Genomic DNA, 23,905 nt, shown 5'->3' with positions numbered 1-23,905 from the left:
GAAGTGATGGGCGTATGCAGTTGCTTGTTGAGAGATGCAATAAGAAAGATGCATGTCGCAAGACGCAGTCTGCGATATCATTCCAACGATGTGGTAGCTTCCTTCAGAATAGCTAGTCGAGCACACCCCAGTAACGCTCAGCGTTGAAGGTTGACGCAGAGTCGGCTTTCCACTCCGAGTCGTAGGCACTGAAGAAGAACAGATCGCCATTAAAACTCGCGCGGAGGGAGTCGAGGGCCATACGTTGGTTCTCGGGCGACGGGACGGCTGCACCATTCGCATTACCCTGGCGAGGCCAGCCGGACTCAGTGACGATGAGGCGCTTGTTACTGCAGGCGGCTTTTACACGCTCAACTTGACTCTTGACAAATGTACCAGCATCCTGAGCTTGGGTGTTCCGGTCGAAGAAGGCGTGGATATTGACCATGACCACGTCTGAGGCGCCGCATATGGCAGGGTTATCGAGCGTAGCAGGAGCGGTCTCGACTGCGCCTACAGGTCCGTTGTAACCGAGGCTTCGTAGTTGGGTGCGAGCTTGACCGATTGCGTCGACGACTTGGGAAGATGTCATTCTGCGTTCGTTGACGCGCTCATTCTCGACCGCGAAGAGTTGGATAACATCCCAATTGCCGCCGGCATACTGATCAATGGCGCTCTTGTAGGCTTTGATAACCTGGCTGGGATCTTCGCCGCCGCCACTGGGGTCTAGATACGCACCACCCATGAGCTTTTGGCCGTTCTTCTGGGCGTTCTGAATTGCAAGTGGGATCTGATTGCAGTCCATGCCATAGATGCGGATGACTTTGTAGTCCTTCATGCTACTGAATTCGCTAGCAACTTCATCCGGGGTCTTGCAGTTGGCGGAGCCGCTGTAAGCATCCCAAGTTATACCCAGAGGCAGAGTTCCAGCGGCAGCCTTTTCGACCGGGACGTCCTCGGGTGGAGACGCTGGTTGCTGGGGCTCAGGCTCTTGAGTAGGAGCTGGCGGCGCAGGTGAGGGTGACGGTGAGGGTGTCGTGGTCGCATCCTGAATGTCGACAGCAGTAGGCTCTGCTAGCAGAGAAGCAGATGCGGAAGACGTTGGTAAGGGAGCTGGCTCTGGCACGGCTGATGAAGTCTGCGGAGGCTCGACAGTTGACGATGTCGTCTCGGCTGTGATTGAGGGCACAGTGACGGGTGAAGTGAGGATCGTCGAAGTCGCAGTTGAATAGGGCGCGCCTGCGTCGTTGACGAAGACAGCAACTTCAGCCATGACTTCGGTGACGTAGATTACCTCGGTGACAACCTTGCGCTTATGATCTGTACCTTATTAGTGAACGATATATCATAGACAGGCAGCGATGTGACTGTAACCTCAGCCCAGCAGATGAGACTATCGTCACAGTATGCCGCAGGTGGAGAGAATTCTGGTAACTCACTGAGTGGACGTCCGCTCGCAGAGCTTACTAGAAGGCCGGCGGCGGCAAGAGCGCTCGCGAAAACGATGGACTTCATGGTGATGATGAAGCGAGTGTTATGGGATGTTTAAGCTGGGTATACAACGTAAAGGTGCTGGGTGTGGGAATGTTGTGGGTTGTTTAGGTGAAGCCGTGCAGCGCAGCGGATGTATAGGTGCGAGAAATGAGTGAATGACTGCCTGCAGCTGAAAAGAAGGAAAGACCGACTGGTCAATTTAGGGAAGCTGGGAACCAACAGAGACTGTAGGGACTGTAATCGGCGTTGAAGAGGAAGCGCGGTCGGTGTTGACGACTAGGTATTGTTGCGCTGTTGTGGTACCTTTACCTGCGCTAGCGCCTTCTGGGCCTTAGGCGACGCCGTTTGGGCAGTCGCGACGAACGGCGAAGGTATTCATGGATCGTCCTGCAGGGTCCAGATATCGTGGTCGCGACTGCCTTAAGAGATACGATGAGGGATGAAACGCCAACCCCAGGTTATGATAAGGAACACGAACTGAAACCTCAACCTGCCCCAGGCGCTGGGCCACAAACATTTGGACGACTAGAACGAAGTGAAGAAGGAAACAATATAGGTGAGAGCGACACCACAATTAGGAGTTCGTTGGCTAGGCAAATGGCTTCTCGAGACCGAGAGGACTGAAGACTTTAAACGCGGAGAAGCTACATGATCGGTAGACTTGAATAAGATCATGACTGTATGAGTGAATTGGAAAGCCGTTGCCATATACCCATCGCTGCTTGGTGATAGAGACGGGTCGATTCAAGTCACCACATTAGCCGATCGTTTGCAGGCCGGTATACGGATACAATTACGATAGCTTTAATCTTGATGCAATGAGTGCGATATGTTTGATCGAAGGCTGCATCTGTTGATATATAGTGCGTGTCAAGTGCTGTCCATACTTTGCGAGGCAAGTACGTTGACGACACCAGCCCCAGCGCTGCAAACGTCTTGTGAAAGATCAAGGACCGCAAATTTGGAATGATAGCAGTTTGAAAGCGAAGAAAGGAAACCGAAGCGAAAGAAAGGGACACGGCGAAATGCATGATGACTCGAACGATAACACTGAGAGCGGAAACATACCTGGGTACGCATAATGTTCGTGTGTGAGTAGAAACACAGAGTGAGACGAACGCATGGCAGTTCAGATCAAGCGTCCACAAGGCGCGCCCGACGTGCTAAGTATGCCGGGACTTTCAAAAGAGAGATGCGACTCCAAGAAGAAACGAAGGGTCAACAGGTCTTTAGCCTAGAGGATGCTACTCACTTGAAACCAGCTGGAGACGACGGCCTTCGACGACATCTCTCACGCAATGAGCGATAATTACAAAATGCGCGCATAGCAAGCCACGCATGCAGCTTCAAAGAAGCGTCGCAAATGTCGAAGGGCTTTACAGGTAATAGTATTGTAGATGAAGTTGGCTGAAGACAAAAGGAGGCCTGCAGCCTGCAGGCCGTCGCTCTGATGCGGGGCACGTGTGACACAAGCCTGGCGAACCCCTTTGACCTCAAGCGCGGGGCTCTCGCTCACTCACCTACTGCACTTGCCTTCTTACCTTCTGACCTCCTTTGGCGTTGACCTCCTACAGAAGCGAGACGTACAGAACCCGGATGATGCATCGCGACAAGAGCGCGAAAGAAAACATGAGTCGGGCACAAGGCGCACAGGCAACAGCGCACGGCCAGCGCTTCCCTCTCTGTTGCCGACCATGGGTTTCGCCGCCCGCACTGGCCCTCGCTTCATCTGGCACCTGCGCTGGGTCCACCAGCATCACCAGCAACTTTTGTTCAGTATATATAACCGATATTTACGCAGTATCAATGTGCAGTGCGAGGATTTGTACGAACTCATTTCTTGCCTTTTACCAGAAGTGACCGCGAGTCCCGCACAACACTGCACTTACTCAATCTTTGGAAACACCTCACCCTTCGTGGGTTCGAAACTCTGTTTTTGCACTTTTCTTTTTGCCTTTTTGCCCGACCCATACAAGCATTCACTCTACTCCGACAACGTCACAACTATTTTGTGGACACCTATTTCCTGTCTTCATCTTTTTGCACATCTCGAGCATCTCAATTTGGCCGGGATGCTGCAGCAGTCTTGCAATTCGCTGTAGACATCAAATGTAGGTATCATGAACCCACCCAGAAATTTGGTACTCCCAGTCTCTATAGACATAATATCAACATCATGACCCCTCCTACATGACACGTGAACTTGTTTGAGTTGGGTACGCTTAATGGGACGTCGCACAATAAACCACGCATCGTATCTTGCGTGAATCACATATCCGCATCCTCACCAACCGCAGTCATGGATGCAGCACAGAGCGTAAACGGCAAGTTACTCATGCCCACATCGCTGTGCAGTTAGCTAATAGAGCTCTACCAACAGAGAACGCTTCTTTCCTCTACGGCCATGAGCATCAGTACCAGGTTATCATCCTTCCAACATGCACATGCGAAAAGGGATTTAGGGCTCTCCTCATCGCTAAGTCCAGTGAGGCTGGTCACGCAGTGATTGCTGTCAATGATGGCGCTGTGTTGCACGGCGATACCGTCGTTGGAGGTTTGCGACGTGCAAGTAAGCGAGCAGCGGTAGACGCACTGAGCCACCGACTTATGTCGCTCGTTGGATATCTTAGCCGTAAGTCTTTCAGGTATACGTGTCATGGCGCAGCGAACTTGCAAATGCTAACATTATGTAGATTCGGCTGGCCTCAAAGACGGCGATACCTTTGTCACCAAGTACAAGAACGGTCGCACTACCATTCGTGTCAAACATCCCGACGGAACAAGGTCGAAGAAGACTATCAAGACTGGGGATATCAAGAGAACAGTTCCGGCCTGTGGTGCGACTCCTTCGAACGGAAGCGATGCTACGTGCTGTGAGAAAGAGCGTGAGAGGCTAGAGTACGAGAGCCAGAAAAGGGAGGTCGAAAGACATAACAAAAAGATCGATAAGCAATTGGAAGATGCTGCAAAGCAGTTGAATGCTCCTGAGAAGGAGTGGGATGCTTCCGAGAAGGAGTGGAATGATGCGAAGAAGTTCGGAGATGAAGATAAGAGAAGGTGTTGTGTCGTCATGTAAGCAGGAGGAGTCGATGGAGGAGGACGGTCATAATACCTATCTCCAAGGTCACTCTGAAGTGATATTTGCTCGGCGATAGTCGCGGACTAAGAGTAGTAATACAAAGGTGGTGCTGATAGCATCCAACTGGACGGCCAATTGTGTTGACTCTCCAAGTCTAACACTTCATCTTGATTCCCCTCCTCTTCTCATTCTCTCTCCATTCAAACATGAACTGTACACCGGTGAACAGCGCGCCACAAGCCGTAGCAAGGAACATCCAGCCCGACCATGTTCCTACAATACCACGCACCAAGTCCTTAAGACCATCGACTCCCAGGGCGAAACCAACGAGATTAGCTGTCATAAGCATGAGGATTTCGAAAACGGCGCCGACTCCGCATAACCAACGATACGCATCCGGACTATCCTTCCACTTCCTCGCCGGGAATATGTACGAAGCAACAATCTCGGGGAGAACGAAGAGAGTGACCAGCCAACCCCACATCAGCAACCGAAGCTGGATATCATGCCAGATCGCGATAAAGGTAAACACGGCGAGGTAGTTTCCAACCGATCTTGCCTTGCCCCAGAGACCATCTCCTCTATTGCCACCCAGCGGAATGTAGAGGTATCTCAAACTCCACTTGTTGAAGCTACGATGCCAACCGCGCCAGAAGTGCATGACGGAGTAGTTGTCTGACATGCATCTGACCATGTTCTCGGGAGGATCAATACCGTCCAAGAGCGACCAGAGACGGAAGAAACGCCATGGGATGAGCAGCTTTAGCCAGATGTGCTTTAGGTTGAAGAAACCTAGCATACTGAGCTGGGCTGGCGTGTACTGCGACCAGTCGGGCCTCTCATGGAAGATGGCGACCATGTACATGTAGTGGATCATGATTTCCATCGTCAACAAGACGACAATGAAGCGGACGAGGTACATTGTTGTTCGCTTGGTCGTGATGCTGTGGGGTCGATACCGGCATTGAGCGATGTAATCGTTGAACGTGATGATGGGCCCAGCGAGGTAGAGGGGCGAGTACATGGCATAGGCGAAGTAATTGCGGAAAGTATAGTCAGTAGGCTTGGCAGGTATCGTGACGCGGTCCCGCTCTGAGAGGTTGGAGGCGTCGAGTTGTTTCTTCTTGATGTTATTAGCTATATCGAACTAAGGGTGGGTGGGTAAAGTACTTCAATGGAACTACCCGTCCGAGAGTTGAGGCTCCAATAGTGATCGAGATTGAAGCTGATCAACCGGAGTATGGTGAAGTTGAAAAGAACCTCCCACCGAGGTATCAGACCACCATAGCTGTCTAGAGTGTGACCGAAGTTGGGTGCTGGTTGACCTTTCTCCGACAATGTGGATGGAAGGAAAGTGCCAAGTATGTTGGCATACGAGTAGCCGTCTGAGAACTCATTTGCAAATAGAGTCCCGACGTTGAAGATCCATGTAGCAGCCGGTACATATTGGCGAGGGAGCTTCGTGCCGATGCAGTAGTTGGCATAAAGAATGGCGACGATCTTGAATGCTGAGAAGCCATGAAGGGCGGCAAGGAATATAGCGGCAAATAAAAGGTCGAATGAGATGCGCTGGTTCATACGGGCATCCGCTGCAGCACCTGGGGTTAAGCCCATAGTAAGGCCATTGCCGGCAGAGGGCCGAACTTGAGTATACGTTCCCGCCCTCCAGAACGAATCATAGGCCTTACGCAGAATAGGATGAAGTAGAACTACGATGAAGAGATAGGGAATGTTCTGGCGGAACCCGCTGTATTGAGCATCGGTATTGTCCTGAGGAGTTAGACGATGGCATGTGACAGTCGATGTTGCAACGTACTACTTTGCGACCAGGTATCCAGCCATCCGAGAGAAGATGTTCAAACTCCGGATAGTTTGGATGGGATTCTGCTTAACGATTAGCTCTCCTCACCCTCTGCGGGCTTATTCGGACGAACCTTGAGAAACATCTAGTACCAACTTGAACATAAAGAACACGCTGGCTGCAATGGACACGTAGTAGAAGTAGAACTCCGGCGTTGACCATAGTGGCGCGTGACTTCTATTTTCTAGACTCTTGTCTCCATTTCGTCCATCTTTGACTGGCACTGGTCCAGCGGGATCAAGTTTGGCCTCTTCGAGCGCCTCTTTCGGGGGTGCGGTGGCCGGTACAACGAAGCGTGTATCGAGGGTATCCAGCGAGTAGAGCTGGCGAATAAATTTGAGCGCCATTGTATTGCCTAGACTATCTCCTCATCTTCTGGTCTCCAAAGAACCCTGTGTATATGTCTCTGGAGTATGCGGAGTGGAGGCGCGGGGGACAAGTGCGGTGATGGAGGCCAGGTCCGCAACCTCAACTTTTGGAGTTCGCGTCTGGCAACAGCTTCGCTCCAACACCAACGCCCATCCTGCAAGGACAGCGCCCAAAGCATCTCGAATACCCATTATCACGCGTCAATCAGGCCTCACGTATACAAGCGAATCTTTATCAAGCTTTGCGCATTGCGATAGTCGCGCGCGATGAACATTCCCAACGCATCGACCGCACCAGCTGCGGGAGAGTACGCCGGAGGTACGCGACGCTCGACGAAGCTCTACACACAGCGCATGCTAATTGAGAACCATAGATGAGGTCTCTGCGATCGTCCTCGACCCCGGCTACTCGACCGTTCGCGCTGGATTCGCTGGCGAGGACGTGCCCAAGTCCGTCTGCCCTTCCTTTTACGGCCAAACATCCTCAGGCGAACACCTCTTTGGCGAAAATGCGATACATGCGCCGGTCGGCGGTCTCGATATTAAGAACTATTGGGGCTCAGACGGCATTGTAGAGGACTGGGATACCGCGACCAAGCTGTGGGAGTATGCGATCACGAGCCGACTCACCGGCGCAAAACCAACCGACCCTACCAAGAACGGGCTGAACGATGGCAATGGCGAGAACGAGAATGGGGAGGCCATGGACGTGGATATGGACGCGTTAGAAAACAACGAGAAGCCGCTGGAAGACAGCCCGCTGTTGATCACGGAACCAGGCTGGAACAGCGCAAAGGCGCGGGAAAAGTACATTGAGATCGCCATGGAGGACTGGGGCACGCCAGCTTTCTTCTTGCAAAAGACTGGTGTATTGGCTGCCTTTGCATCAGGAAAGGCGTCAGGCATCATCATTGACGTCGGCGCGTCGCATACATCTGTCACGCCTGTGCTCGACGGCATGGTGCTGCGAAAGGGCGTCCAGAAATCGCCTCTAGCAGGTAACTTTGTCTCCGACCAGATACGGACGTCATTCAAGCAAGCCCAGCCTGAAGTACCATTGACACCGCACTACATGGTCAAGAGCAAGACACCAGTCGACGCTGGCGCACCCGCCCAAGCAACCTACAAGACATTCGAGACACCACCGACCGACTCTTTCCGTCTAAACGAAGAGGAGCGCATTCTCACGTCCTTCAAGGAATCCGTCGTAGAAGTTTGGCCCGGCCCCGGCCGCTTCAGCACCAACGAAGAGCTGGCAAAGAGCATGCCAGGCCGACCGTTCGAAATGCCTGACGGCTGGAACCAAGTCTTCGGCATCGAGAGGTTCCGCGCCGCAGAGGGCCTCTTCGACCACAACGCCGCGCTCGCCAGCGAAACCATGCCCGCGCCGAAGCCTGAACAGACAATCCCCCGACTCGTACAAGCAGCAGTCCAACAAGTTGACGCCGACCAACGTCCTCTCCTCCTCTCCAACATTGTCGTAACAGGTGGCTCGACGCTGCTCTACAAGTTCAACGAGCGCCTCAACTACGAAATCAACGCCATCTACCCCAGCACTAGGAACAAGCTCATCGCACCCGGTAGCGTGGTGGAGAGGAAATACGCAGCCTGGATTGGCGGCAGTATACTAGCTAGTTTGGGCAGTTTCCACCAGCTGTGGATCTCGAGGAAGGAGTACGAGGAGCATGGTGCTGGTATCGTCGAGAAGAGATGTCGTTAGGCACGGCGTGATGGATGCGATGCGGAGTCCATGTTTTACTGAGGGTCACTAGACTTCTATTGTTCTGTTAGGTAGTGTAATGCACAAAATATTCCATGACTAAATGCCGTTCACATCGAATGCTTGATTTGAATGTCTGGTGAGGTGGTTCATTGATCGTCATCATATTGCCTTGTAGCTATTCGGCTGTGGTTCGTCTGGAACCCCGTTTCGGTGTATAATACACGTTCATGTTCGTAACGCCATCTTGCATCGCCCCGGAGCTAGAGCAAAACCTATGAGTCTATATCCATCGTCTCTGCTGTGCCGGCCACATCACCATCCTTGAGCTCGTGTACGGTCACGTACTTGCTGATCTCCTCCTTGGTGATGATCTTCTCGTTCAGCACTGCAGTAGTTCCCCGTTGGAACCTGTAGTTCCTCTGCTTGGGCTGCCTGGTGTTTGGTGTCTTGTAGTTCCTCATCAAAGTGGTCTTGTCCTCTGTGATGACCGCTACGTCCACGTTGCTACCGGAACCCAGATCGTTCCAGATACCCGCCTCGATGGCGTTTGCGCATAGTGTGACGGCATCCTCCCGCGATAGATCGGACTTCCACTGTGTCTCGAAGACGGACATGGCGGCCAATGAACCTGAGCCCATGGTGACGTACGGCAGCTTGTCGGTGGAACCGTGGGCGTGGACGGTGAAGAGATGCGCACCGGTGGGGTCAACACCCGCAATGACGAGGTAGGCGCCAATGTGACCCTGGTGGCGGAACAGGTGCTGCTTCAACATGGTCATGCAGGTAACGACGCGGGGCTTGCGGCCGGTGGAGAGGGCGTGCAGTTCGAGGTTCGAGGAGATGATGGCGGTGGTGAACTCGGTGTCGGCGGCGGTACCGGCACCCGCGCACCAGATGTGAGGGGATATGTAGTGGAGTTTCTCGCAGTTCTGCGGTGCATGTCAGACCAGTGTCCATGGTGGTGGTTGTCACAACGTCTATGGCGGGGACGAGCCTACCTTGTCTGCTACAATGGGACCGCTGGTAGCTCGTGTGTCTGCTGCGATGACTACGCCGCCGTTGAAGAGACAGCCCACAATGGTCGTTCCTGTGCTGGTCGCCTTGGGCAGCGGGATGCCCTGGGCGTGGAGAGCCGCATTGCGGTTGTGGTTGGAGAAGTCGAAGCCGCCCATGGTGTTGGTGTGAGGTGTCGGTGGAGGCGTGGGGTGTTTGCTGCGGAGACGGCGTGTATAGTGGTAAAGGTGGTGATGTCGCGCGTCTACTCGGGTTGTCTAGGCGGTCGGCGGCGAGGGTGAGTTGCGTAGCTGTCGTGCCTGGAGCTTGGATGGAGCCTTGGCGCAGCGATGAGCTCCACTAGCTCGGGAACTTTCTCAGAACAACAAAGCGCGTCGCTTCAGAGCGTCGAGCTAATGGTCGCATGCTTGTCGCTCGACTATCCAGAGCGCCAGGCACCATCTCCTTGCATCTCCGCCGTTTCAATCACCTTCACCTGCTCCCGCCTAGCCTAGAACGGCCTATTTGCTCTTTCCCAAAACACACCAAGGCTAGCACGCGCTCCCGCGCTCGTCCTCCGATGCATATATGAATAAGCTGAGAACTCCGACGCGCGACACCAAGCCGAGCCTCCTACGCGCCAGAACCTGTTCGGCCTGCAAGTCCTGCAGAATGTCTAAGATTCCCGCGCCGGCTGTCGAGGCTGGGCCTGAGGTGCCCGAAGTTGAGACTGAGGTAGCTACAGCTCGCACCAGACCGCCATGCGACGGTACTAACGAATACACAGCATCTCGGCTTCAAGGTCCTCAACCAGGGCAAACAGGGCCCCAAGAAGGTCAAGATCCTGCCCCGGCCATGGTCTGCCGATAACCTGCCGCCTGCGTGCGCAAACCTCCTCTCCATCGCCTCCAAACCCGCCCTTCTCGCTGCTGCCGGCCCCAACATCCTCGTCATCGCGTCCACAGACTCCGTGCGCAGCGCCTTCCAGAACAAGACCATAGCCGATGACATCGCAAACGCCGATGACCCGCGTCTGGAAGAGCGCGACATTGACGTCGTAGCAGACTTCACGCCCGATATCACCATCTCCACTCCCAATCTCCGCCATGTCGCTTTCTCCGCCGATGGAGATTTCTTGGTTACATCTGATGAGGCCGACGGCGGCGTCACTACGTACAATGTTGCGAGTGTCGTCAGCCAAGGCAAGAAAGACGCGGACACCAAACTGGCGACCGACGCACCCGTTCGCGCTCTCCTCCCGAACCCCTCCCCCGAATTCGAACAATACTTCGCCATAGTCCTCGATAACGGCAAGCTGGAGATATGCGATGTGGAAAAGGGCGTCAAGAAGACGATTCGAGAGGCACACGTCAACTGCGCCGCTTGGAGTGCGCGCGGAAAGGCTGTAGTCTCTGGCTCTATTGATGGCACCTGCGCTATACACATGACCGCTGGAGACCTAAGAGGTATCGTTCCACGACCCCCGGACGTCGATGAAAACTACGAGGTGACCGGCGTGTCATGGCTGAAAACTGAAGAGTTCCTTGCTGTCTACTCTCTGAAGGACCAAGACCAGGATAACCCGGAGCCAAAGAAGTACAGCGTCATCAAATCAGCCAAGGGCTGGGGATCCTTCACGTACCATTCCTTTGTCTGGGATCCTCTTCCCGAGGCATTCGAAGCTCCACGCCGCCAACTACCTGCACGGATCTCGTCCACACGCCTACAAAACTGGAAGCCCGATCTCGACGACATGCTTATTATCACTTCCTCCCACGCAGACTCCATCGCGATACTTGCCTCCACAAGCAACAAGATCTCCCCGGATCAAGAAACCTGTAACGAGCTCATGATGGTCAACGTGGACGACACGAAGAAGGCTCAGGTGCCGCGAACCGCTTACGGAGACGAGGAAATGGATAGTGTCTTCATTGGTGAGGCGCTTGATCTTTCGAGCAAGGAGAAGATACTGCGCCCCATTCCTGCTCTGGAAGAGATCAGTGAGGCGCCGTGGCCGCTTCCTGCATACATGGCTCTAACCCACGAAGGTCTTCTTGCGGCCTGGTGGGTGATGTGGAACAAGTCTATCGAGGCTGGAGAACGCTACCCCGGTCTCATCTTCAAGAGCGAAGCCACACAGCATGCGCCGTCTTCTACACCGAGGGCATCTACGCCTGCATCCAAACTTCCTGTTGCTACATCTACCCCTTTCAGCAAGTCCATGGGAACACCCGGCACCCCAGGAACAGCTGGCATCCCCCACTTTGGCAACGCTGGAAACGGATTCGGTACACCAACTCCCGCTCTCATGAAGCCTCAACCGCCCGGCTTTGGAACGCCCGGATTCGGTACTGCTGCTACCAATTTGCCTGCTCCAACATTCGGTAAACCTGCACAGCCTTCATTTGGTGCTCCATCTTCAATCGGTAAGCCTCCTCAGCCAGCTTTTGGTGCTCCCTCTGCAATCGGCACTCCCGCCAAACCTGCCTTTGGCGCTCCTTCTGCAGTAGGTGTCGGCTCCGGATTCGGCGCAGTAGGTGGAATGGGCGGCAAAGCATCGCCATGGGGAGCGACATCTCAAACTTCAGAGTCAAAATCCAACCCATTCTCGGCCGCCGCTGGTGGTTCGTCGGGCTTCGCCCAATTCAAAACTGCTGGAGGGTCAAACTCCTTTTCGAGCTTTGGAAGCAACAACTCTGCACAAGCTGGCTCCGGGTTCGGAGCACTCGGGCAAGGGCAACAGAAATCTGGCTTTGGAGGTCTGAAGACAGAGCCAAGCTTTGGTTCTACTGTCACCGTTGGCTCTGGGACTGGATCTTCGCTACCCTCCTGGGCGAGCACGCCCGCTCAGCAAAGCAGCTCGATCTTTGGACAGCCAGACAAGTCATCGTTCAACACGGCCTCGTTCGAGTCGAAGGACTCCGATGCGAGCGAGGCAAACGACCGAAAGAGGGACGAAGCTACACCTACACCACAAGCTCAGCCGTCCCAAGGCTTGTTCGGCCTTGCAGGTGGCTTCAAGCTCGGCACTACTTTTGCAAGTGACGGTACAGCTAAGGACGATCCGGCGAAGCCTGCGGCTCCTGCCAACGGTTCCTTCTTCGGCAGTGACTTCTCCAACATGCTAGGAAAGACAGGGATGAAGCCGCCCGCAACCCCAGCGAGCGAAAACCCCCCGAATTGGGTCTCCACGACACCAGCATCCCCGCCAAAGCAGAAGTCGTTATTCCCCAGTGATACTCCTGCAAAGGAGAGCGCAACCCCCAAGGCTGCACCACCTGTGCAAGAGCCCGCTACTCCGGTGGACGACGCACCTTTGCCACCAGACTTCACCAAGGCTAAGCCGGCGAAGACTGAGGACGCGCCTCTACCTCCAGACTTCATCAACACAAAGTTGCCGAATTCGACTAGCGACGATTTGCCTCCGCTCGCTGGTAGTCCTGGCGTTGAGGTGGAAGCACCTAGTTCGGCTGGAGATGTGTCTCCCATTGACAACGAAGACGAGGAAGAACATGATCACGACCATGACGACGAGAGCGAAGAGGATGATGACGAGGAAGGTTTCTCTGATGAGGAGGACGATGAGGAGGTTGAAGAAGTCGACGACACATATCCGCCAAACAAGACGTCAAAGCCGCAAGCTGCGAAGGCGGGTACCTGGAGCTTCCAGGACAGTGTGAACCAGTCACGGCAGTTCTTCCCCCCTGCACCGACTCCTCCCACAATGAAGTCCGGCGCCACATCACAGTCTGGAAGCAGCGCTTCACCAGCCCAGCCTTCTTTGTTCGCTCAGGCCTCGAAACCTGCCGCGAACCAGCCATCGTTCTCGGGCTCATCGCTGTTCGGACAGCAACCGAACAAAGGCCCCTTCTCTGGTAAACCCGATCAGTCATCGATGTCTGCGAAACCGAACTTCCCGCCTCCGACGAACCGCGCCCAAGACCTTCGCTCGCCTAGCCCAGCTCGTTCGAGCTCAGCTTCTCGTCTCCGACGAGAACCTTTAGTCGCACCGGGTGCTTCATTGAGCTCATCCATGCAGGGGTCTAAGCCGCCCACGCCACAGCCACAAGTCTCTGATCTTGAAGATGAAGAGGACGAGCGGATACGAGCACAGCTTGCGCAGCCGATCGAGCCGAGCCGGAACCTGGAGGAGTTTGTCGCATACCAGAACTACACTGGTGGTAAATCACCTAGCAAGACAGGTCACGCCGCTCAGATCGAGTTGATTTACAAAGACATCAACGGTATGGTGGATGCACTTGGCTGGAACGCTCGATCTATCAAGTCGTTTACACAATACCACCTACAGCCCCAGGCTGGTCACCAAATCGATCGACGTATGCTGGATGATGTCCAAGACCAGGGACCTCACGGCTCATGGTTCGAGAACTTCACTTTGTGCGAGATTCAAGCCTTGCGATCTCTTGAAGATCAGCTTGAACAAGAGCTGGATGCAGGGCGGGTACAGGATGTGCTACTCAAGCTCACACAGCTCGCTCGTCTTCTTCACGACAAGGCCAAGCTCATGACTCGTCTTAATGACATACGCCGCCAAATCATCAATCGCAAGGATCCCGAAAAGGCAGAAGCTCTCCGAAAGGCACCATTGCCAAAGGAGCTTGCCGATGGACAGAAGGCTCTGCGCAACGACTATGCTCAGCTTTTAACGTCGCTGCGCAAGGCTGAAGATGCAGTCGCAGTCCTACGCTCGCGTCTGGTGTCCCACAACGCACAGAACGGCAGCACAAAGTCAGTGCCTTCCATGGAGGCTGTCAAGAAGACAGTCCTCAGGTTGGCCAATCTTGCTGAGCAGAAGAACAACGACATCCTCGTCCTAGAGGCCCAATTGCGCAAGATCGGCCTCGCAGACTCCAGTCGTCCTTCCTCATCTTCATCACGCAACGCTGGTACGCCCCGACGGTCACGCGGTACGGATCTCCGCCGCAGCATTGCCGATACGCCTTACGCCACCCCGCCTACCAACCGCAACAAGATGACCCTGACCGATCTAAGCCGTCGTGCTCTAACTCCCGAAGTTGAGAGTACGCCTACGCCCAGCAAAGGCTATGGCCTGTTCTACACACCCGAAGGCAGTCCGACATCGGGCAAGGAGATCGCGCGTTTGAGCGACCTGGTTGACGACAATATTGATAGCTTGCGACAGACCGCCAGGACAAGGAAGCAGGTCGCTAAGGGTCTTAAGAATGCCCTTCTCGACCGTGGGATCAAGGTCACAAAGGTCAATTGAGTAGTACATTCTGTCGATATCGGTGTTGGATTATGATTGTGTATGATTAAGCGTACTTGTTATTTGGGACGTTTGGATAGCGATTGCATGCATGGGGGATCGAAAAGGAAAATGTAATACATCTTGCATAGATAGAGCATGGGGAAGCGTGAATATTGATTGGCCTTGATTAGCTCACTGACTGACGGTGACTCCTTCCCACTCTCCCGCGGTCACTTTCACTCTTGCTCTCTCTTTCCTTGGCGGTCTGTAAACGCGTCGCGAACCCCACAGCGCGTCCAGAACCGGAACACAGCTTTGCTGCTGCAACTGCCGTGCTCTCAAACTGTCGAGATTGTGACAACACAAACTCCTGCATCTTGCTAATACCGCTTGTACATTCGAACGTCCTTCCGTTCGAATGCAGCACCTATAGGTCACGCGACGTTCCCAGCAGCACCTGTTTAGGTAGTCCGCACGGAGATGGCTCCCGCACTTCCCACGCAAGACTACTACGTTACCTTGGGGGTGCGACCTTCTGCGCTGTACGGCGAGATCAAGACGTCATACCGCCGCCTCGCACTATTGCATCACCCGGACAAGAACATCGGATCTCAACATGCGACCGCGACGATTCAGCTTGTGCGGAGAGGCCACCGTGCTTTGACGAGTGAGCCGTACTAACGTCGGGCACAGATCAACGCAGCATGGGAAGTACTCAAAGATGCGACTAAGAGGAGCGAATACGATCGCAGCCGTCAACAACGAACTGCTTCATCCTCAGGCAGTCAACCTTACGCTCCATCTCCAGCCACATCACAGCCAAACCCTCAGCCGCACCCGCAAAACGAGACACCAGCGCAAAGGGAAGCGCGTGCACAAGCAGAGAACAACCGGATACGACAAGAGTGGCTCAACTATGAGAGATCTCAGAAAGAGCAGATTCGTCAATGTCGTAACACTGTCAAGTCTCTTGAAGCCGAACTCGAGTGCCTGAACAGGAATGTTTTTGAGAATCGAGCAAAGCTAGCAAACGACAATCAGTCGGAAGCGGGCACATTGGCCTTCTTGAGCAACAGACTGAGTGAACAAGAGAAGAGCGACATCACGTTAGCCACAATCAACGCGGAGAACGTCATTCGGATCAAGCAGATACGCCTAGACGAAGCAAGGGTACGGCTCGAACAGCTGAACGATGACCTCACGAAACGAAAAAATCAAGAAGGCGAAAGGCTTGTGGCTGAGCTGGCTGAGAAGGCGAGGAAAGAACGACTTGCGAAAGAAAAGGCTGAACAGGCCCGACAGTGGGAACAGACAAGACAAGCATGGGAGGCTGAACAACGTGCTGAAAAGGAGTCCCGAAAAGCACGAAAGAAAGCGAAGCGAGAAGCAGAACAAAAAGCAGGATGGGAGGCAGCAAAGAAAGCAGCAAGAGAAGCAGAGGAGTATGCGAGAGAGGAAGCAGAGTATTGGGCGACACAGAAAGAAGAGCGTCGCATGAGAGAGGAAGCAGAGTATTGGGCGAGAAAAGAAGCAGAGGAGTATGCGAGACAAGAAGAAAAGCATCGTGCGAGAGAGGAAGCAGAACGTCGTACGAGAGAGCAAGCGGAGCTTCGTGCAAGACGGAAAGCAGAGCATCGTGCGAGGCAAGAAGCAGCTCACCGTGCAAGACAAGAGGAATCGAGGAAGCGCGCGGCAAAGGAACATGCAGCAAAGCAGTATGAGGCCACAGCAGCAGAACGATCACGAGCGAGGAGATCCAACTGTGACCATGATACGTTGTGGATTAGGGTTGAAGGCCAGCATACTTGCGCATTCTGTATTCGAATACTCGACGAGTTCTCAAGGCAATGTTTCGGTTGCGGTACCAAAGCATGTGTCACCTGTGCGCAAAAATTGAAAGGCGGAGGCGACACATGTGTACGAAGATGACGGGACTGCGCAGGGTTGAGAGGAGCTCTTCTTCTGGTGTGATGGTAGTGTTGATACCTTGGGGAGCTGTTATAACAAGCATGGCTGGAACTGAGAAGCAATCTGGGTGTGGGATGGAAAGTACTTGGGCGTGGATAAGGTTGGAGGTCAAGTTGCGATACCTAGGTTCGCTTACCAAATGCTGCTGCAAGCTCTCGGGTTGCTACCATGTCAGTTGTATATGAATCTCAGGACGCGGAAGGATTGGGTGGAATATCGGAAGGGCCTCGATCGTGTCTGGTTCCACTTTGTTACCCCACTTTCGGCCCTTCCCTACGTCAAGCTTGGTGTGGGGCAAACAGCTCATCGTATGCATGTAGCAAGATGCGACAGAACAACACCATAGCTCTACTTCTTCATTGCCTCATTGTCTGACTTCTTACTATTATCCTACCTCCTCTAGTTCAATCCTCACCACTCAAACCACTAACCACAACATCCATACAAATTACATACCCAAAATGTCGGAAAAGGCTACCGAGATTGTGTACATACCCATGAAACCCGGCCTCGATCTCTCAACGGACGAAGCGAAAGAAACATGGGAGTCAACACTCAGCACTATTGCCAAACAGCCCGGTGCCAAAGCATTGTACTGGGGCCGACAGATCGAGAACCCAGACACCGTGCAAATGGCCGTGGGTACGTGACCTTTCATGTCTTATTCGATAGATCGCTGCGCAAGTGGTGTCACTTTGCACTTTCGCTGACCGAATGTAGAATGGGAATCTATCGAGGACCATAGAACATTCGAAAAGACCCCAGGTTACCAGCCTTTCCTAGCAACCATCATGGACAAGCTTGCATCTGGCGACGACCCAACAATCTTCCACATCAACTTTCCCACTTCGCAGTCTGGAAGCGATAACCCATTCACCATGCCCGTAACCGAGTGCATAAACGCCTTCTTCGCCCCCGACTACAATCAAGAGGAATATAGCTCTCAGTTCTCTACTTTCCGCACCATGGCAACTGAGATACCTAATGTTGAGGCCAAAGGAGTGATTGGTGGATGGAGTGTTGAACCGCAGAAGCATGAGAGTCTGGGTGAGGGTGTTGATGGAAAGCTGTTTGCGGCGTTCATTGGATGGCCAAGTGTAGATGCGCATATGGAATTCCGCAAGACTGAGGATTTCGGGAAGCTTATCCCGCATCTGAGGGGCGGGCCGAAGGGGATGAAGGTTTGGCATGTTGCGTTCCAACAGTACAAGTAGATAACCAGGCTCCCTTTCCTGATACTTCAAGTTCGATCCTGAAACAAGTGGCTAAGAAAATGTTGCGTATGTTGTAAGCCGTCGTATGGTAAATTACACTTTTCTGGGTATATCTACGACGTAGCGCTAAGTCCACGTCGATTCTGTTGTAACTTGCTCCCAAACGCCCGAATCCTTCAATTACTCCGATCCATGCATTTCTCATTCGCTCATGACATGCCCTTGGGCGGGAAGCTAGACTCCTTCTTGAAACCCTCCTTTGAGATTCTGGAAAACTTGAGCGTGGCCAGCTGAGCCCACTCGCCGTTCCAGTCTTTCAGCTTCTTCAGGTTGAGTTCGTCCTCAAGGTCCGGTACCCAGAAGCCAGCGGCATACTCGTCTCGCTCGGTGTTCTGGTGGATCTCCAACAAATTTTGACGCGTGCTTGCTGGTCGTCCCGGACGACGAGCTGCTTTCAGTTGGGCCAGCTCTTCGTCATCGCGACCCAAGTAATCCTCAATCATGGCCTGGATCTCCGGTACGCTGAGTGATGCAACATGCTCTGCGGTATATGATTGGAATGATTTGACTCTATTAACTATCACTAGTTAGCGATAATACAGTCAATCTATTGCAAACATAACGCATACCGTATGTTCGATTTTGATCTTTTCGTTGTCTGAAAACGCGATTGAGCTTTTCGTCTCTCTGCGCTGCGCTCTGTAGCCGCTTGGTATCTCGGCTGCCCTCGTGCAGGTTGGGATTCTTTCCCTTCTTCTTCGTAATCTTCTTGTGCACCTTGTCGAGACGATTGCTGACCATTTTGAAAGTTTGACGTTTTGTTTGGTGTTGGTGTCTGCGCAAGAAATTTTGGACATCCATCGGCGCTCGGCGATCGCGACCACGCTAGCCGTCGGACACGGACTAGTGCATATGTTAGCGGGGCGCGTTCCTGTCATCTCGTGTACCCGCGATCAATGACTGCTCCACACTATCGATGTGAACGCGCTCCCTTTTCTTTTTCGCTTGATTCGCAGTGCATAAGGGCGTTTCTCCTCTCGTCACCAGACTGCGAAACCACCATGTTGCGGTAGCTGTTGCTTCTCTGCCCGTTGTATAGGACGGACGCGTGAGCGGCAAAGGGTACAAGATGGGCATCTCAGGTTGGTACACCCAATCATCCCGTCTACAATACTGACAGTCGAACAGGCCTCCTTCCGCTGCTCAAGTCGGTTCAGCAACCATGTACTCTCAAGAAATACGCCGGCAAGACGATAGGCGTCGACACGTATGGCTGGCTCCACCGCGCTACCGCGACCTGTGCGATTGACCTGGCGCTCGAGAAGCCGACGACCAAGTATGCGTTGATGCATCCATGGATGACGAGTGCTTACTAACCTTCATCCTTAGATATGTCGACTTTGTCATGCACCGCGTCCGCATGCTCATCCACTTCGGCGTCACCCCCTACCTTGTATTCGACGGAGACAACTTACCGAGCAAAGCTGGCACGGAGAAAGATCGAAGAGAACGAAGAAAGGAGGGCAAGAGGCTCGGGCTGGAGCTCCTCAAGGTCGGAAAGACAGCACAGGCGCAACAGGAATTGCAGAAGAGCGTGGACGTGACACCGGAAATGGCGCGGATGGTCATCGAAGAACTGAAGCAGCACAACATCGAGTACGTCGTCGCGCCTTACGAAGCTGATTCGCAGCTTGCATACCTGGAGCGGAAGGGCATAATCCATGGGGTCTTGTCCGAAGACTCCGATCTACTCGTCTTCGGCGTCAAGTGCCTGATAACAAAGCTGGACAAATACGGAGAATGCATCGAGATCAACCGGAATCACTTCACAGCCTGTAGGGAAGTCAGCTTCGTGGGATGGTCTGACGCCGACTTTCGAAGAATGTGCATCCTCAGCGGTTGCGATTATCTCTCAGGTATCGGTGGACTTGGCCTGAAGACTGCCCATCGAATGTTGCGGAAACACAAGACTGTCGACCGTCTTGTCAAAGCTGCGCAATACGACGGCAAGCTCAAGGTGCCCGCTGGTTTCTTGGAATTGTTTGATCAGGCCGAGAAAACCTTCCTTTACCAATGGGTCTACTGTCCGGTCGCCAAGCAGCTGGTCAATCTTACGCCACTCGATGAAGGGGTCGATCTTGCTGATATGCCCTACATTGGAGAGGAGGTACCTGCACACCTCGCCATGGGTGTTGCAAGTGGTGACCTATACCCACGCACAAAACTTCCGATGAGCATCATCAGCAACAGTAGGCCTAGCGGCAAATCGTTTGGTCCCTCTCGGAGAGCCTCGACAATTGTTCAGACACCCGACGCGAAAGGCTCAAAGCCGATTGATTCGTTCTTCAAGCCTAAGCGTACGCCATTGGCCGAGTTGTCGCCCAATGTTTTCACACCCTCACCCAGTCAGCAAGTATTGCTGGAACAACAGAGAGAGTCTAATGGATGGGCTGCAGTGCCTGCTCCGATTTCACGTTTACGGCCAAACCCTCCTACGCCTAGTACGGCGCCTCAACCACCACGACGCACCATGACTGATCCAACTGCGGGTAGACGTTCGGTTCCGCATCCTTCTAAGAGACAACGACTGTGCTCCGATTCTGTCTCCGAGACACTCGCCGCTGGCGACGAGGGTGTTGTGCGGAGCCAATTTTTCGCACCTTCTATACCAGAACCAAGCCCAACCTTACACCGAGAGAAAAGTAGGAGGAGGAAGACCGACCAGGACTTCGAGCTCTATTCGGATGACTCAATACAGGAGGTTATGGCCGAAGTGGCTGATTTAGAGCAAGCGGCGTCTGCCTCTAAGAAGAAGCTACGGGTCTTCAGTGATACACAGTCCAGCTTTAGGAGCGAATCACAGTCGACCGTCTTCTCCAGGGGCAGCACTGCGCAGTCACAAGATACTATCGGCACTCTCACGCCGGCAACCTCCCCCGAGCCCGAGACGGCCTTCAGCGCTGCAATCGCATCCACAATGAGTGAGCTGCGATCAAAGTTCACATACAAGTCTCCCTCACCAGCACCGGGTATACCAAGAGCTAGTAAGAGTCGTCTTAACCGTCGACCCACTGAGGCATGGCAACCTACACCACCATCTCAAGCTTCCGCTCTTACAACCTTTTCGGCGCCCGATGAGGAATCCATTATCCCCGGAACACCGTCCAAGAAAGATATAGACGTGAAACTTGCAGTCTCTGCTTGGGCGGCTGTAGAGGCCGAGGTAGTCATAGCCGCGAGTTCACCGCCTCCTATGACGCCTGCGAAGAGGAGGAGATCATCACTCAAGGGGAGCGAAGACCTCCTTGTTCCGGATAGCGAAGCCGAGAGCGAGTGCTCACCCCGAAAACCGTTGTTTAACCTTAAGCGATTTGCATTTGCCGGTTAGTCTCGCTTTGCATTGCGAGTATTTAGCATATCATTACATGAGCGTACGACTTGCGGTATTGTTGGCGTTTGTTGGGGCTACGCGCGTTTTTGGTGTTTGCAAGGTTGTTACGATCACGATCATGGCAGGCGAAGGCACACGAAGTGTCATAACATGTATCTTCATTTGGTAGTATACCCTCAATACCTATCTGTTTTAATGGCAGCTGGCTTGACTCTGCGCGTCTATGTGGGACGGTTGGGTGTACCCAAGACCCTCTAACTCACAGACAAAGGCAAAGCAGTCGGCCCTCACGGTACTTGACTTTTAACTCGCAACAGTGTCCTCGATCTTTGACGTCTCGGAACAAAGCATCTTCGCCATAATCACTTAGTGGATCTACTTCAACCTCTGTGGTTCTTTGGTATGGCTTTGTTCGCGACCATATCGGCCGCATGCGGCGGTCGACACAAGACAGGGCTATTTAGTTCGCGCCTAGTATCCCGTCTACGGTTCAAAATCACAAAGTCATTCGCCAATCTTCGGAACACAATTACTTTGTGATACCCAATCGAACTCACCACCAAGCCGCTGCATTGATTCCAGTCCCAAGCAGTCGATAATCATCATTATGCCACCAAAGATCGTTGCCACCGCGGCTTCTACTCGAGAGAGACGAGCAGGAGTTCGCGAAAGTCTTAACGAGGATGCTTTGCGGAAAGCCCAAGAGGCTGCGGCTAGAAAGAGGGCCGCCGAGGAGGCAGCGCTGCGAACGTCAAAGTCACCTTCACCTAAACCAAGGTCTAACACTGGAGCTAAGGAGGGGATACGCGCTAGGGCTCTATGTGTTCTTGTGAAGAAGCCTAGAACTACTGGCAAGAGCACGACAGGGGCCAAGCAACAGCAAAAGAACAACATAAAGAAGACAAAGAATGCCAGAGTAGCAAAGAATAGCGGAACCAAAGGCAGAAAGGTCAAGAAGGAGGAGGATGTGGCTGCTCACGGCTCGGACGACAGTGAGTTGGAAAGCGCCGAGAGTATCTCGACAGCAGAACCTGCTGTATCAGCTACGAAGAGAAAGCAGGCTACTAAGGCTAAGGGAAATCGGACCACTAAGGCCAAAGCTACTACGACGAAAGAGAAGAAGAAGACTCTATCGCCCAAAAGAGAACGTGTTGTCAAATTCCGTACCATCAAAAAGTCACAGTCGATTGAACCGTCTGGGGAGGAGGGCCGTGTTGAGAGTGATGATGAAGAGGATGATGACATGCCACACGCGAATTGGGTATAGTAGATTGCTTGCTACAAAGTAATGATCTATACCTAGGTAGATAGAGAAAGAAAGAAAAGGTACTCCTAGCCATGATGCTCAGTTTTAATATGCAGTCGTGTTGATGGATCGGATAAGTGACGATAATCTGATGCAGTACCAAGCTTCAATGGAAGTCAGTGTTTCGGAGAACACGGGGAATTTTGCGAGGCTGAGCAGTGGGAAAGTGTCAAAGCGGCTTTAGTCAAGCCTAGTAGCGACAAAGTCCTCGACAAAGTCCCAGGCAATGTGGTCTTCGTCCTCATCGTTTTCCTCGACCCATGCTTTCATAGTCATGTTGCGAGGAGTGGGGTGGACCCAAGTGCTGTTGAGTACAGTGTCGATTGCTATACGATTGTCAGCACTAGTCGACGGGGACACATCCACTTGAAGGAGTAAAGAAACAAGACTTACGCAACAGTACTTCCATGCCACTAGCCATTCGGAAGAGCGCAGCCTGTGCGATAGACTCAAGCTCAGAGCGCTTCTTCGTTGCTGGACGCACATCTGGGGCGCCGTTCTTGTAGATTCGCGCAGTCTGGTTATTGATACACTGACCATGAGGATCATTGTAAGCTTGACAGTATTGCACTCCATTTGCGGCCGGATTGCCGAAGCCCACGATGAACTGGCAGGGCTGGCTGTTGCATGTGCCGGTGTAGTATTGTTGGATGATACGGCCTTGACCTATGATAGAACCATTAGCTCGTTTGCATAGTTGTCTTTGGGGGAGGTGAGGACTAACGGCTGTTGTGCCTACTGATGACACACTTGGTGACTTGACCACCCGCATCGGCATCAGAGGTACTGGCGAATGGATACTCGTCGCAGTTCTCGCCAGCACGCGGATTACCACCGGCCGTCTATGTGGGGGTCAGCAAATCCTTTGGAAAGTTGATGGAGTCTTACACTGCAACGGTTGGGCCTCGGAAGACAGCCAGCCGATCTTTGACGGGCTCTTCCGACAGCACTGTCACGATTCCCAGTACCACCATAGCGGTCATAGTCCAGTGTTACTCCGAATGATGGTCTAGTGCAGTAAGCGCCCCAGCACATGTTGTTGCAGATATCTGAGTCTAGTTGAGTATTAATCGCTTCCAAGGATTCAGGGACATTTACCTTGGAGGTTGTCGTTACAGTTGAATATCATACCGGGTGCGGCGAGCCCGGAGGCTATCAGACCAGAAACCAGGAGAGTCTTGAACATGATGGCTTGTGTAGTATGATATGCAAGTGTTTGAAGACGGCTGTTGTTTAGAATACATGTTATCGAGACTGCCTTCTATATACTCGTCGTGGCCCCCATTTACATGCCCATGT

General features: G+C 53.1%; 12 protein-coding genes across 12 annotated transcripts; 7 read left to right on the top strand and 5 right to left on the bottom strand.

Moving 5' to 3' along the window:
* Positions 1-112: 112 nt before the first annotated feature.
* J4E86_003146 (uncharacterized protein) lies at positions 113-1,494 on the bottom strand (the record flags this gene model as incomplete). Its single annotated transcript, XM_051443702.1, has 2 exons — positions 113-1,299; positions 1,419-1,494. 2 exons carry the CDS (start codon positions 1,492-1,494, stop codon positions 113-115), a joined length of 1,263 nt encoding a protein of 420 aa, XP_051305197.1.
* A 2,278-nt stretch (positions 1,495-3,772) lies between these two features.
* On the top strand, positions 3,773-4,549 carry J4E86_003145 (uncharacterized protein; the record flags this gene model as incomplete). Its single annotated transcript, XM_051443701.1, has 3 exons — positions 3,773-3,827; positions 3,854-4,105; positions 4,167-4,549. 3 exons carry the CDS (start codon positions 3,773-3,775, stop codon positions 4,547-4,549), a joined length of 690 nt encoding a protein of 229 aa, XP_051305196.1.
* Positions 4,550-4,706: 157 nt separating this feature from the next.
* On the bottom strand, positions 4,707-6,760 carry J4E86_003144 (uncharacterized protein; the record flags this gene model as incomplete). Its single annotated transcript, XM_051443700.1, has 4 exons — positions 4,707-5,689; positions 5,737-6,322; positions 6,369-6,436; positions 6,487-6,760. 4 exons carry the CDS (start codon positions 6,758-6,760, stop codon positions 4,707-4,709), a joined length of 1,911 nt encoding a protein of 636 aa, XP_051305195.1.
* Positions 6,761-7,048: 288 nt separating this feature from the next.
* On the top strand, positions 7,049-8,501 carry J4E86_003143 (uncharacterized protein; the record flags this gene model as incomplete). Its single annotated transcript, XM_051443699.1, has 2 exons — positions 7,049-7,100; positions 7,156-8,501. The coding sequence occupies 2 exons, from the start codon at positions 7,049-7,051 to the stop codon at positions 8,499-8,501; spliced, it is 1,398 nt and encodes a 465-aa protein (XP_051305194.1).
* A 275-nt stretch (positions 8,502-8,776) lies between these two features.
* On the bottom strand, positions 8,777-9,676 carry PUP1 (proteasome core particle subunit beta 2; the record flags this gene model as incomplete). Its single annotated transcript, XM_051443698.1, has 2 exons — positions 8,777-9,433; positions 9,503-9,676. The coding sequence occupies 2 exons, from the start codon at positions 9,674-9,676 to the stop codon at positions 8,777-8,779; spliced, it is 831 nt and encodes a 276-aa protein (XP_051305193.1).
* A 493-nt stretch (positions 9,677-10,169) lies between these two features.
* On the top strand, positions 10,170-14,745 carry J4E86_003141 (uncharacterized protein; the record flags this gene model as incomplete). Its single annotated transcript, XM_051443697.1, has 2 exons — positions 10,170-10,232; positions 10,285-14,745. 2 exons carry the CDS (start codon positions 10,170-10,172, stop codon positions 14,743-14,745), a joined length of 4,524 nt encoding a protein of 1,507 aa, XP_051305192.1.
* Positions 14,746-15,207: 462 nt separating this feature from the next.
* Positions 15,208-16,675, top strand: J4E86_003140 (uncharacterized protein; the record flags this gene model as incomplete). The annotated part of the gene is made up of 3 exons (XM_051443696.1): positions 15,208-15,366; positions 15,421-16,489; positions 16,653-16,675. 3 exons carry the CDS (start codon positions 15,208-15,210, stop codon positions 16,673-16,675), a joined length of 1,251 nt encoding a protein of 416 aa, XP_051305191.1.
* A 481-nt stretch (positions 16,676-17,156) lies between these two features.
* J4E86_003139 (uncharacterized protein) lies at positions 17,157-17,909 on the top strand (the record flags this gene model as incomplete). Its single annotated transcript, XM_051443695.1, has 2 exons — positions 17,157-17,337; positions 17,416-17,909. The coding sequence occupies 2 exons, from the start codon at positions 17,157-17,159 to the stop codon at positions 17,907-17,909; spliced, it is 675 nt and encodes a 224-aa protein (XP_051305190.1).
* Positions 17,910-18,118: 209 nt separating this feature from the next.
* On the bottom strand, positions 18,119-18,710 carry J4E86_003138 (uncharacterized protein; the record flags this gene model as incomplete). The annotated part of the gene is made up of 2 exons (XM_051443694.1): positions 18,119-18,450; positions 18,539-18,710. 2 exons carry the CDS (start codon positions 18,708-18,710, stop codon positions 18,119-18,121), a joined length of 504 nt encoding a protein of 167 aa, XP_051305189.1.
* A 328-nt stretch (positions 18,711-19,038) lies between these two features.
* Positions 19,039-21,297, top strand: J4E86_003137 (uncharacterized protein; the record flags this gene model as incomplete). The annotated part of the gene is made up of 3 exons (XM_051443693.1): positions 19,039-19,051; positions 19,098-19,245; positions 19,299-21,297. The coding sequence occupies 3 exons, from the start codon at positions 19,039-19,041 to the stop codon at positions 21,295-21,297; spliced, it is 2,160 nt and encodes a 719-aa protein (XP_051305188.1).
* Positions 21,298-21,907: 610 nt separating this feature from the next.
* On the top strand, positions 21,908-22,567 carry J4E86_003136 (uncharacterized protein; the record flags this gene model as incomplete). Its single annotated transcript, XM_051443692.1, has 2 exons — positions 21,908-22,292; positions 22,329-22,567. The coding sequence occupies 2 exons, from the start codon at positions 21,908-21,910 to the stop codon at positions 22,565-22,567; spliced, it is 624 nt and encodes a 207-aa protein (XP_051305187.1).
* Positions 22,568-22,786: 219 nt separating this feature from the next.
* On the bottom strand, positions 22,787-23,792 carry J4E86_003135 (uncharacterized protein; the record flags this gene model as incomplete). Its single annotated transcript, XM_051443691.1, has 5 exons — positions 22,787-22,932; positions 23,000-23,272; positions 23,331-23,448; positions 23,495-23,655; positions 23,705-23,792. The coding sequence occupies 5 exons, from the start codon at positions 23,790-23,792 to the stop codon at positions 22,787-22,789; spliced, it is 786 nt and encodes a 261-aa protein (XP_051305186.1).
* Positions 23,793-23,905: the final 113 nt, after the last annotated feature.

Source organism: Alternaria arbusti (genome assembly GCF_024043155.1).
Source record: "Alternaria arbusti strain BMP 1465 chromosome Unknown scaffold_3, whole genome shotgun sequence".
NCBI lineage: Eukaryota > Fungi > Ascomycota > Dothideomycetes > Pleosporales > Pleosporaceae > Alternaria > Alternaria arbusti.
Note: the sequence above shows the minus strand (reverse complement) of the source record. Positions and strands in the feature narration are given on the sequence as shown.